The sequence below is a fragment of the Strigops habroptila genome, chromosome 8, assembly GCF_004027225.2.
Source record: "Strigops habroptila isolate Jane chromosome 8, bStrHab1.2.pri, whole genome shotgun sequence".
Lineage (NCBI taxonomy): Eukaryota > Metazoa > Chordata > Aves > Psittaciformes > Psittacidae > Strigops > Strigops habroptila.
In genome coordinates, this window is record NC_044284.2 from 19,801,298 (window position 1) to 19,813,366 (window position 12,069).

Genomic DNA, 12,069 nt, shown 5'->3' on the forward strand with positions numbered 1-12,069 from the left:
TTCATGCTTGGTCCTTGCAGATAGAAGTGTTTCAATTAGATGTTAGTTCAGATACAGACAAGTTCATTCGCACCACAATCCGGGAATGATCCTACAATAACTTCAGTGAAGCTGACCATGCAGTTGGATTGTACAGCAAAAAAGGTATCTAAATCAACCATATGCATCACAACCGTTAGCTTGTCCAGGTTTCTTTCATAAAAAATAAAAATATTGCAGCATGAAATTCTAGTATTTCATAATGCATCCTAAAATGCCAAATAACCATAACTCACAGTACTAAGGAAGATGAAGGTGCTTACTACCCCTGGGGCAGTGACATCACCCTGTTCAGCAGAGCCCAGCAGCTGGCATGCTCCTCCTATTAACTTCATTATGAGCAGAGGTTGCCTCTTGCTTCGTGTCTTTGTATGCATTTAGGTTTTACTCTGATCAGCACTGAAAAGTCCAAGTTCTTTTGATTCAAAGGAACAAAACAAGAGGTATGCACTCTAAATCCAGGTTTTGCAAAGTTACTTTTGTTTTACTAAGGGGAGTCCACTGTAACAACTTCAGCTAGAGAAAGATGCAGTATAATAGTTCTAGTTCTACGTATCCAAAAGCAATCCATGCCAAAATAAATCTCATCCTATGGCGTCTTTTTTGCTTGGTTGGTTTGGTTTGATTGTTTTAATTAGTGGATTTGGATTATTATTGTATTATTTGTTGATGGTCCATCTCTATTTTTGGAGTGATTACTCAAATATTTTTCTAATACAGAGTACCTTAAAAGCCATGTCTTCTGAATCAGAAAATCATTTGTTTTACTCAGCAAATATGTGCGTATCTATGAATTAATTTTACTTGTATGAAATAAAATTCTGCTACTGATGGAAGTACCCAAAGACATCTCTCTCTTATACTTGGATATAGCTGTTTCATAATGTACAGTATTGATTTCCATAGTCTTAGAAATATGTAATTTTTAAAGTGTTAAAACTTTGTATTTGGTAACTCTACTAACATTTAGATTATATTATGCAAACCACTGATGCATTTCATATATGCTACTTACTTTGAAGAATGTGAATAATGTGACCATAGGTTTTCACTGAATTTATGGCATATATTGTGCTTAGGATTGAATTTATTAGCAGATACAGTGTGACCATTTAACTAAGCTCCTTAACAGCTGTGCTATTACTTCTGTAGTTATACCTATTCAAGGAACAATTATTTTTTCTAGTTGAGGGGAGACCCTTATCCCAGAATTTGTGTGAGGATGATGGGTTTTTTGTTTACGTATCACAGCATGCAAATCTTTTCCTTTTCAAAATAAATGAGCTGTTCATTTTTATTGGATGTCTACAATGGTAATGCGCATTTTTCACAGAGAAGGAAGACACTGCCTTGACAACATAGAGGAGGAACAATCTATAAGTACATTGTTGAAATGTTGCTTTGCTGATTTGATCTCTTCACTTTTCAAATTGAAATAGCATAGACAGTTATAAATGAATCTTGGGGGAAAAGGATTTGAACTGAATTTAAACACAGCTCTGAAAACTGAGAGACACCTTTTCTTTCTCCCTTTAATATTCTTAAGAGCTGCTGCATGTACTGAACAGCTCCACTTCTGGTGATGCACTGTGCCTAGTATATGGAATTCTGACAACTATGCCATCGCGCAAGGACTACAAGAAGACAATCTAAGTTTTTCACTGATGAAAGAAAATACAAGTCCACTCCTATGTGATGTTCTAAGCAAACTGAGCCTTTGCTGAAGTAAAAATTCAGTATCCAAGCAACTTATGATTACTGCACAAACAAGCACTGCAGCTCCCTTTGTCCTGCTGAACGCTCCTTTTCCAACAAACCAGTCCCTGGGCTGAATCGGTACGCTCAAGCTTTCTGGACTCACCTAACCCACTCCAGAAGAAGATTAAACTCCATGAGTTAAAAAAAAAAAAAAAGAGACTACAAATCTAATTGGTTACATAGTTGCCACTGAGTAACTAATTCTATACAATATCCAATCACATGTGTGTCTGGTGTACCCTTGGGACAGCTAGTCATTGAAGTTAAACTATTATCCATGTCTAGGCGTCCTAAACTCCATGCATCTTTCTGTTTGAAAAATTTGAACTGTAACACAAAGATGTCTTAGTTCAATGAAATCCAGATTTTCAGCAATTCATATAATAAATCAAAACTTTTCCAGAAAAAAAAAAACCCCTCCTGTAATATTTAGAAACTAGTTATTGCAAGTGCATAGAGCCAGCTCAGAATAGAGCATACAGGGTAGGTCCTAGTCTTCAAAGTGACCACTTAGAGTTATACAGGACTCGTTGACCAGTTCTGAATTTCATTAGCAGTGATATGTGCACTGCAGAATGAGGTTCTATGTTAGAATTTTTTTTAAAGACCTTTTTCTTTCAGCTATAAATTAAATTTAAGCAAGGTTTACAAAGGAAACTTTCTCATGTAGCAGTCAAGAATAATTAGATATATAATAAATTGTAGTGCCACAACAAAGAAGAAATATAGCTTTGACAAAAAGACACTGATAACCTATCATGTGTCATGGGCATTGGCAGCAGACAAATATTTAATAATAATCAGGCAAGTCTTGAAGTGAAGAAAAATGAGGGAAACTAAAGAGATTAATGAAAATAATCCAAGGTTGACAAGACTAAAAAAAAGGTTTAAAATTTGTACTGGGTACCAAATAGATCCTAGCAATCATAGCATTAAACTGCACATACTAAATTTATACTTGTCATTAAAAGAAAACCAGAAATATCCTGTATTGTTTTTTTCCCCTCTGTTTTCAGTGAAGCAGGAGGAAGGGAAGTTATACTGTACATGCAGTCTGAAGCACTATGTAATCCACTGATAAGCAAAGATGTGGTAAAAAAATAGGGAAACAACCCCCATAATTTCCTGACACTGAGCTCTTGATATATATAAAGAGTTTCAAAGTGCATTGTCACTGCTGGTGCTAGGCTGGCTTTCCTTTCCTGCTCCTCCCAGAGAGCACAGCCAGCACCGGCCAGGAACCTGCACAACACGCAGGGAGAGGGGGAGCTGCTGCTGTATTTTATCCAATGAGCTGGTAATTAAAGCTGTTGTTTTGATGTAGAAGTTTTATTCATGTTTCTTCTTCTGAGAGAAAACTAAACTTGCCTATTCCACTTCTGGGTAGATGCTCAAAACTTCTTGGCTATTAGTGCTTCGGTTCCTGGTCCTTCAGGTTGAAGCTGTTTCTGTGAGGTTAAATAAGCACGTATTGTCTCTGAGGGGCAGCTGCAGCATTCCAGCCAAGCTTGAACAAGTGTAACATAGAGCAGTGGACCTGGAGGAACCACTGCCAGAATCCCTGCCATCCCAGGTTGGTATCCTCAATGGAGGGAGCTCTCCTATCAGCCTGTGTCTGCTCCTCAGGACCTCTAGCACAAGACGACACTCTGCTGTCTGAACATGGCACTTTACTGTTCTGACTTCTGGCTGTTAAAGGTGCCAATCATGGCTTAAAATACTGTTCTTTAGAGGCTGTCCGATTTACAGCGTTTGTTGTCAGGGAATGACAGCTGCATGAGGGAGTGACCTGAAGCAGATTTTATTGTCATCCACAGTACATTAAAGGCTTCCACCAGTGTAACTATGCCTCACTCCCTCCTACTCAGGGTGTAGCTGAAGAGATTATATGTAACAAGAAAGAGTAAAGTAGATAACATAGGGCTGAGGAAGGAGATGGCAAAACCCTGCTAACCTGAAGAGTGTGCTTACAGTGATTAGTGGAAGGAAGTCATAGTCTAAATCATTTACAAAGTCAACAGCCTAGCAACAAATTATGGACATCTCAAACTGTCACTGATACTTTTTACGGTTTCTCAACTCAATCTTGGGGGAAAGAACTTCAAAGAGGAGGGGACTAAATAATGCAGAAGAGGGGTTGGTACATATAGACAGAACTGTGAACAGAGTGACTGACACTATTACAGGCAGGCACTGCAGTCAGAAAGGGGAGAAGTGATGTATGGGAGTAGAACAGGAACCAAAAGAGATTAATGGATGTTTTCAGGAAACGAAGTGTGAAGTTTGTGTAGGAGGCTAGGGTAGCCTTGATTAAAGAATTCAAAATAGGTGAAATTGGTGAAATAAAGGAAGAAGTGGAGATTCAAGTCTGGAAATAGGCAATATGGTTTTGTCACTGCAGTGCCTATCGGGTTAGTGAAACAAAGCGTGGAAATTATATAGTTCATTTCTTTACTACTTCTGCAAGTAAAGTAGTCAAGAAATCCTTCAGTGACATGGTCTAGTGGTGGTCTTGGCAGTCCTGGGGTAATGGTTGGACTTGATGATCTTAAAGGTCTTTTCCAACCTGGTTGATTCTATGATTCTAGGTCTCCCTTCCTCTGTTACCCACAGTCCCACTCTGAAGGGAGTGGGATTCCTTATCTACAGAGTTAAGACCTTTGACAATTTCAGTTCCTTCCTGTTTTAGCTGAAATTTTTCTGCCCTTACCTCACTGAAGGAAAACATATTTGATGATTGTTGCCTATGTTTGACAACATAGGTTAGCCAGGTTAATTAACTGTTTAAAGTAATCCACCATGAAAACAGGATGCAGCATGTCATTTCAAGAATTCCCACCACTGACAATCAAACTGGCATTGTAAGAAGGTAGTGAAATCCAAAATGATCACATAGCATTAGATAAATTTTCTGGCCACTTCACTCAAAACATCTGGTAAATTAATTGCTAATTTGCAAATGAAAAGCATACCCAGCAAGTATTAAACTGATTCCTCTGATTGGGCTGCAGTACTGGTTCTGCAGGAGTGCAGAAAAGCAAATTTCACCCTCATATGTGACATCAGCTACTGTTCTAATGCATGCAGTTGTCTTGATAATGAAGTTCTGATATTACACTCTTGTTCAGGGGATTTCTTTATTTGCCTTCTCTTATTTAAATAAGATTTGTAATACATTTGTTTCTCTTCTACTCATATAGGTGGATAAATATGGAGAACAGATCTGCAAGCTATGTCTCACCAGTCTCACCAAATACCACCCATCATCTCCTGGGTCTTTGCTTATTTGATTCCACTCATCAACGACAATTGTTCAAAATAAATCCTTCGTACAGATTCCTGTTGGTTTATGTGCTGCTGTTCTTTTTGTTGTGGAAGTTCTTATTTATTTATTAACAATTTCTTGCAAGAAACTGTTATCTCTAGCTTACACCCGTGACTGTTGAACTTCATAATTTGAGTCTTTGCTTAAAATTTTTTTCCTTAAAGGATCAAAGCTTTATTTAACTTGTTTCTAAAAGCTTCTTAGTACAAAGCCACCAAATCCATTTTCTCTGTTATACAAGATGTGTGTTGCTTTGCTGGACCACAAGCACAGCTGCCAGCTGAAGTCTGTGACATTAGTGTTACTGTGTAAGTTAGAAATGGCCATGAGTGTGTGCCACATGGCTACTGTCTGTAGAAAAGGTCTAATACAGCTGCAGCTTTTCGATCTCTTCTTTGAATATCTTAACTTACCTCTTTGCATCTGTGGTAAGCCCTAGCATGTTCATCCAGAGTAAAAAATGCTTGGTTTTCAACAGAACCTTATAAAACTAGAAAGGCTTTTCTTAACTATTCTCAGAGCTCTACGTACAGAAGTTTTTTTTGCCATGCCAGATTTTACTGAGAGGTAGTACAGATTTCATTTTGTATTGGTGATACAAAACTTTTGGCCAGGCATTCTCTGGGCTTGTCTTTTCATGGTTTAAAATATGCAATCTGTCACTTCTCAGCTTTGTTGGATGGATATGCATTTTAACTCTTTTGAACTAGTGTTCAGTCTAATATCACTTCTAAGCTCCAGTACTGTTTCTAATTCTGAACTGAAGAACACTTATCATCTCTCCTTTTCTTTCTAATAATCACACAAAAGGTGTGTTGAAAGCATATGCCACTCGAAAAGACATGTCTGAAGACTCTTACTGGTCAGGTAAGACTACTTTCAAATATACAGGGTTGGCCAAAAATTGCATACATATATAGGTTTAGTTTCACAAGCTTGAGCAGAAAAACTGCAGTTTTACCAAAAGGGGCAGCTCTATCTCCTTAGGCAGCTCTTCAACAGCACCCCAAATAGTCACTGGCTTACACAGGGGACAGAAAGACAAATGTTCCTGGCTCATATGTAAAAAATTCAAGTGTTTTTCTTCCTGCCTCTCACCTGAAGAGGCAAAATGTGAGATAGTATGTTTCAGGTCTTAATGTGGTTTTGTTTCTCCACCATAAAAAACCCCCAATAAATCATTATAGACCACAATTCCAGCTTCCCAGCTGTGATGTGCATCAAAAATGTCTTGCAGCCGCTTGAATAAAAAGTGACAGCTACCGGTTCTGTGCAGTTCTCTGCAGCTGCTTGTTCGATCCTCAGGGTATGCATTCACTGCAAGAAGCTAACTGCCAGAAATGTTCATTTATCTATGCCAGTAGATGCCTAAAGGCCACTGGCCTGCTCTGCTGTGCTCCACAGTAGCTGCAAGGCATCCATACCTGGGGCTTGTTTTTGCCTCAGGTATGGAAGCCAAAGCAAGGGAAGGTATTGAGCAGGAATTAACATGCACTCTTGGTTTATGCTGAACTCAGGTAGTGATCGTAGTGTGTGATAGGAGAGTGAGCAAGGTGGGCAGAGCTGCAGCTTTTTTGAGTGAGACCAGGTGTGAATAGCCACAGAAACAGGCCAATGCCCAAACTGATTCTGTAGGGAAGATGCAAAATACTATTTGATTTATAACAGTTCAGTAGTGAAAACTTTCTTTGGTGAGGTCTGTAAAGCTAAGTCCTAAATGCTAACACTCATTGTTTGTATTTCTTCACAGCTGCTGTAACTATTTCCTGATTAAAGTTGCCCAAATATTTTATGGTGGGCATGATGAGCTGAAGGTGTGTGAAGACAAGTTATCTGCCACCTGAATTCCCAGGTGTGTTTTTTCCCAAAGGTTTCCTGGTGAATACAGGAACGGTCTGAATAAATTACTTGCTGTTCTGGTCACCTTTTTTCCTGGAGTTCTCCTACCTTTATTCACAGAAAGTATGAAGCTTGCTTAGTTGTTCAGCAAAGAAAGGGTTGCCTTGATTAACAAGTAACAAGCCACTGTCAACATAGCAGCTGCAGGAGATAAAAGCGATGACAAAGAAAACTGTCGTTGTTGATGAAGAAGTCGGACTTGCTTAAGCTATGGAAGGAAAAAATCTCCCACTCTTTAGGAAGAAGAAACAGGTATGCTACTCACAGAAGCAAGATAAGTCTTGGCCTTACTACAGAAATAGATTATGATTTTTGGGTAATAGGCCTAGCTGAAGTGAAGAGATGGCCTGATGGCAGAGTTCTGGAGTGGAGTAGAACTGGTTTCTTCAGCTTTACACAGTGATGAAAAGCCTAGCAACAATTGTGTGGAGTTGGAAGATGTTTGTATGCCTATAAGGAGGTAAATGTGCAACAATGAAAGCAAGATCACAAGCAAGGGTAGTGGCAGCTTTTCTATTTCTTAATATCTGTAAGACTGTCTTTTTGGAATATCTGTTTTGTCCTGATCCAGGTTACTGGGGTCAAGATTACATTCTACCCATTTTTTATTGTAGAGTGTGAAATATAGGATGTCAGATCACGTAACCTAGAAGTCTCTCTGGCCTTAAACTCTGAGTCCCTCTCACTTTCAGATATTGGCTTCCCATAAAATCCTAAACTTTGTACAATCACCTTGGTATTCGGTGTATAAAAGTTGCATATAAGATTACTAACCAAGATTAACAACAACAAGCTGAATCTTTCTCACCTCACCTGAAAAGCCAAGGCAAAAATCGGAAGGGCTACTTCTAGATCAGGCAATTCAGATCAAAGTGGAAATACATTATTAAGCTTTAGTCCATAAATATTTATTGATATGAAACACTACTCAGTCAATTCTCTTTTGAGGGGTTGCTTTAAAGCTTTTTGTTTCCTCCGAGTAAACAAAAGCTATCTCTCCTGCAAGTGGTTGTCACCCATTTAAACGTCGTCGTCCCTCCCTCCCCCAGCCAGTTCCTCTTGAGTATTCAGGTTTCACTGCCTTCTTTTTATGTCTGTGTTTTCTCCGAACTTTATTATTTTTACCATTCATTTCTCATTGGGACACTGCGCTGGAAGCAACTAAACCAAAACAAATTGTAATAATTTGCAACATATGCTTTTTATCTCTGATAGTCTGTATCATACTTAAATGCTACAATTTCTATAACGCTTTTTGTCTGCCATCCTCAAAATGCAATTTACTTGTGATTGTTGAAAATTATGCTTAACCACATCTTGCATCTCCGGTAGGCTACTTCTATCTGTGCATCAATTTCCGTCTTAAAGGAAGTTTTTCTCTGATCTGCTGTTCATAAGGGCTATAAATACATGAGCTGGGATAAGAAAAGTACAGTGATTTTTTAGCTTTTTCTTCCGTTGTGAAATACTCTGATTCACTAGGTAGCGTACGTGCATCGAAGTGGCTTAAGCACAATATCCTAAAGGTATTTTATTAAGCACTAATTAACTTACCGAGTCTCTTAAGAAGCTACGGTATGAAAACCAGCTGTTATAGCAAAATTAGATGACAAATCCCCCTCCCCCTCCCCCCCCTTTTTTTAATTATTCTTTTAAGAAAAGACCTTTAGTTTCTGCTTTTCGTGTAGGAGTAAAGCCATGGTGGTTGACCACCTTCTGGCGAGTAGTTGCACATTCCCATTCCCTCTGCAGCTGAACACGAATTTGCGGTGCCCATTCCGGCTGCTCTCTTTCCCTCCCAATCCCCAGCCCGGCCTCTCTCGTCGGCAGCGGCTCCGCACACCCGGCCACCCCCGCCTTCCCCGCGGTCACTCGGCCGCGTTACCCCACGGGTACCGCAGGAGCGAAGCGCGGTGCCTCCGCGGCTGCCCCGCTGCGGAGTCTCCGCTTCTCCTCGACCGCGCTCAGGCCGGGGACACCGCTTCCCTGCGGGCTCCCGATTCCCGTGCTGTGGTAAGCACAGGCAGGAGTCCGCGGCGGCGGGCGCCCGGCACTGCTCCTTACCAGGTGGGGACCTGCGAGCGCCCGGAGCCGTTACTCACCGCGCAGGCAGCCGGGACCCGCGGGCGCCCGGAGCCGCTCTCTAGCGGGCAGGCACCGGCGGCAGCCGTCACTCACCGCGCAGGCAGCGGGCACCCGGGCAGGGGCGGGCGGCAGCCGTCACTCACTGGGCAGGCAGCGGGCACCCAAGCAGGGAACTACGGCAGCCGTCACTCGCCGGGCAGGGGCAGGCGGCACCGGAGCCGTTCCTCGCCACAGGCGGCGGCAGCCCCTTACGGCGCGGCGCAGCCCCAAGCGCGCAGGCGGCGGCTCGCGGGGAGGGGCGCGGGCCCTACCTGGGCGCGGCGTGCGGGGGGCGACCGGTCTCGGCGGCGGCCGGTTCGGAGCGGCCGGACATAGCGGGTACAGTGACGGCTGCGGGACCCTCCTCTCCGGCGGTGTCGGGCCAGCAAGAGCGCGGCCCCGGCGCTCTGCGGTGAGGCGCCTCCCGGCCCTGCCCGCCGCCTCACTCCTCCCCTACCCGCTCCGGCCGCCTCCTCCGTCCCTCCCTCACTGTCGGGTCCCGCGCTGGCAGCGGGCCGGGGGCTGCGCTCCGCGGGACAGCGGTCAGCGTGGGCTCCCGCCCGGGCTGGTGCGGGCTGCGGCGGGTCGGAAAACGGCACCTCAGGCACGGATTGGCCGGGCGAGCCGCCGTCACCCGTGGCAGCGCAGTCCCTGGGACCCTTCGCACCTGCGACCCGCCGCCGGGCTGCGTGTGACCAGCCGGAGAGTGACCCGAGGGAGGGATGCTGGAGGCCGCTGATCGGGGTTACTTCGGTTTCGCTGAAGGGATGTAGAGGGCTGCACCGAGTTCAGAACACCTGAAGAAGTTGCTGGTCGTGTGCTGTGTTTGTGGTGTGGGAACTGGGACTTGACAGCGAGGTGTTTGGGTGACTCCAGCGAGAAACAGGCGATCGTTGCTGGCTCCTCATTATGAATGCCATGATGTTCTTAGAGTCCCAGCCCCGTAAACCACGTGATTTAAATGACGGGGGTTTCTTTCTTTCTGCCTTAGATACAAGACTTGAGAATTTAGAAAAGGAGCCTACTTAGGTAACTACAACTTATAACCGTTTTCAGCTCCTTTAGACTGTTTTGTCAATTGCAGCAGTCTTTTTTCTCTTTTCCTTTTTCTTTCGTTCCCCCTCCCCCCCCCGAAGAAAATACTGAATGTCTTGTGGCTTGGTTTTGTCATGTTTGTGCACCCACATCTGAAAATCTGTGCCGTACAAATTATTAGAATCGGTTTGTAGTCGTGCAGAGGTGAGATTAAAAGCATCTGAGTCACAAGCGATGCACGGTGCAAACATAAATTATTTACAAATTCTGAGCTGGAGCGTATGCAGAGCCTCCTGGGTTCAGTAGGAGCCCTTTGGCTCAGGTGTGAATTTGCAGGACTGGAGACAAGTATCATCACCTTGAAGTTGCTGGCAAGGTCCACCTTTTGCTGAGATTTGTTTTTAATACGTTTAAGATCTAGGTCAGAGCCCAAGGTCTGCTCTATCAAGCGATGAGTGTTTTAGTTAAGTTAGCAATCACTGTGCTTGACAAAGGAATTCAGTAAAACCATGGCAAGAACTTAGACTTTTCCACAAATACTGCTGGAAGCTTGACTTGGGTATGGTGAGCCTTGTTCTTTAGTCATTGCAGTGTTCAGGGATTTCCTGAGTGAATTCAAAGACAAAGGGCAAGTGGCAAGGGCAACTAAAGCTGAGCTTTGACAACCATCTTTTTAATTTGCAATAAAGATTCCGTGTTTCTCTCCTTGAAATGTGTCATTCCTGTGTCTTTTCTACACTTTGCTATGCCCTTTAGTTGCCACAGTGTTATGAAATTGTGAAGTTTATTGAGTTTTGGAAGGGCTTAGGGCATGTGGAATTATTTTATGTATATATATTTTTTTCTCATTTACAGTGCAGAAATTTCTTAAACCAACTTTGTAGCCAGAGGCATGGTATCATGTAACTACTGAATCCACATTTTTCATTGTTAAAAAGGCCACCTGAAGGGTTTGTCCTTGGTTTGCATAACCAAGAAGTGAAAGTTTCTTGTTAATCTTTAAATGATTTTTAAGACTTTATGCTAAGGATATGGATTATGCCTGCTGTCATAGCAGTCATCTGTCAACTTGTGAAGTGACAAATGAGAGATGGCAAGCCTGATAGGTACATAGTCATGGTTAAGAGTAAAAGGGAATCAAAGCAACAGAGAGTACTGGGTTTTAATTGAGTAGTGGAGAAGCTGAGAAAACTTACAGACATAGCAGCATCTTAGGGGTGCAGTTGAATTATGCTGAAAGGCTGCCCATGTAACAGCATAGAGACCTGAGGGATCTTCTCAGGCTCTGAATGAGTGGAAAGTTCTGAAATCCAGAGCCAGATAAAGCACAGAGTTTACCTTCTTAAATGCAAGCCAAAGTTAGTGTTGAAACTGGTTGCCTGCAGGAAATGTTACCCACTCTGTTTAATACTTGAATGTCAACCTGTCTGACATGACCCTGTCAGCACTGTGCTATAACTTTCTCATGCTCTTCTAATGCCCTTGCACCCCTCCATTCCAGGAAACAGGCTGTAATACCCTTTCTTTCTCCTCAGTTCTCACCACGCACATTCCACATTTTGGCATCACTCAGACTCCCAGGTCTGTCATGTCCCTCAATCTTGTTGACTCTCTCATTAGCTCTTCTCTCATAGACACCACTGCCCTACCTATGTAGTACTTAAGATTTTTCTATCAGCTTCCACTTGATCAGTTACTTTAATTTCATGTATCTTCTTTAAGTTGTTTTTGCATGACTTTGCATCTCAAGCTCTGTATTGTAAGTGTCCTATTTTCTCTTCCTTGTCATGGTATTCCCTTTCTGATAAATCCAATTCTGTTGCCATCAAACTTCTAATTTTTCACACATTCTTCTCATTCAGTAGCTTGCCTGCTCCTCCTTTGCTGTC

General features: G+C 42.7%; 1 protein-coding gene across 6 annotated transcripts in view; it reads right to left on the minus strand.

The window, feature by feature from the left end:
- The window catches only part of SPHKAP (SPHK1 interactor, AKAP domain containing), a 72,297-nt gene extending 62,682 nt beyond the window's left edge, over positions 1 to 9,615 (minus strand). For 3 of the 6 annotated variants that reach the window (XM_030494864.1, XM_030494865.1, XM_030494860.1), the window contains exon 1: positions 9,418 to 9,615. In XM_030494864.1, coding sequence (XP_030350724.1) covers positions 9,418 to 9,479 — 62 coding nt within the window. In that variant the 5' untranslated portion in view covers positions 9,480 to 9,615. Of the gene's footprint in view, positions 1 to 9,123 lie in introns of all 6 variants that reach the window. The other 3 variants (XM_030494866.1, XM_030494862.1, XM_030494861.1) reach the window with 2 other exon arrangements.
- Between the last annotated feature and the right edge of the window lie 2,454 nt (positions 9,616 to 12,069).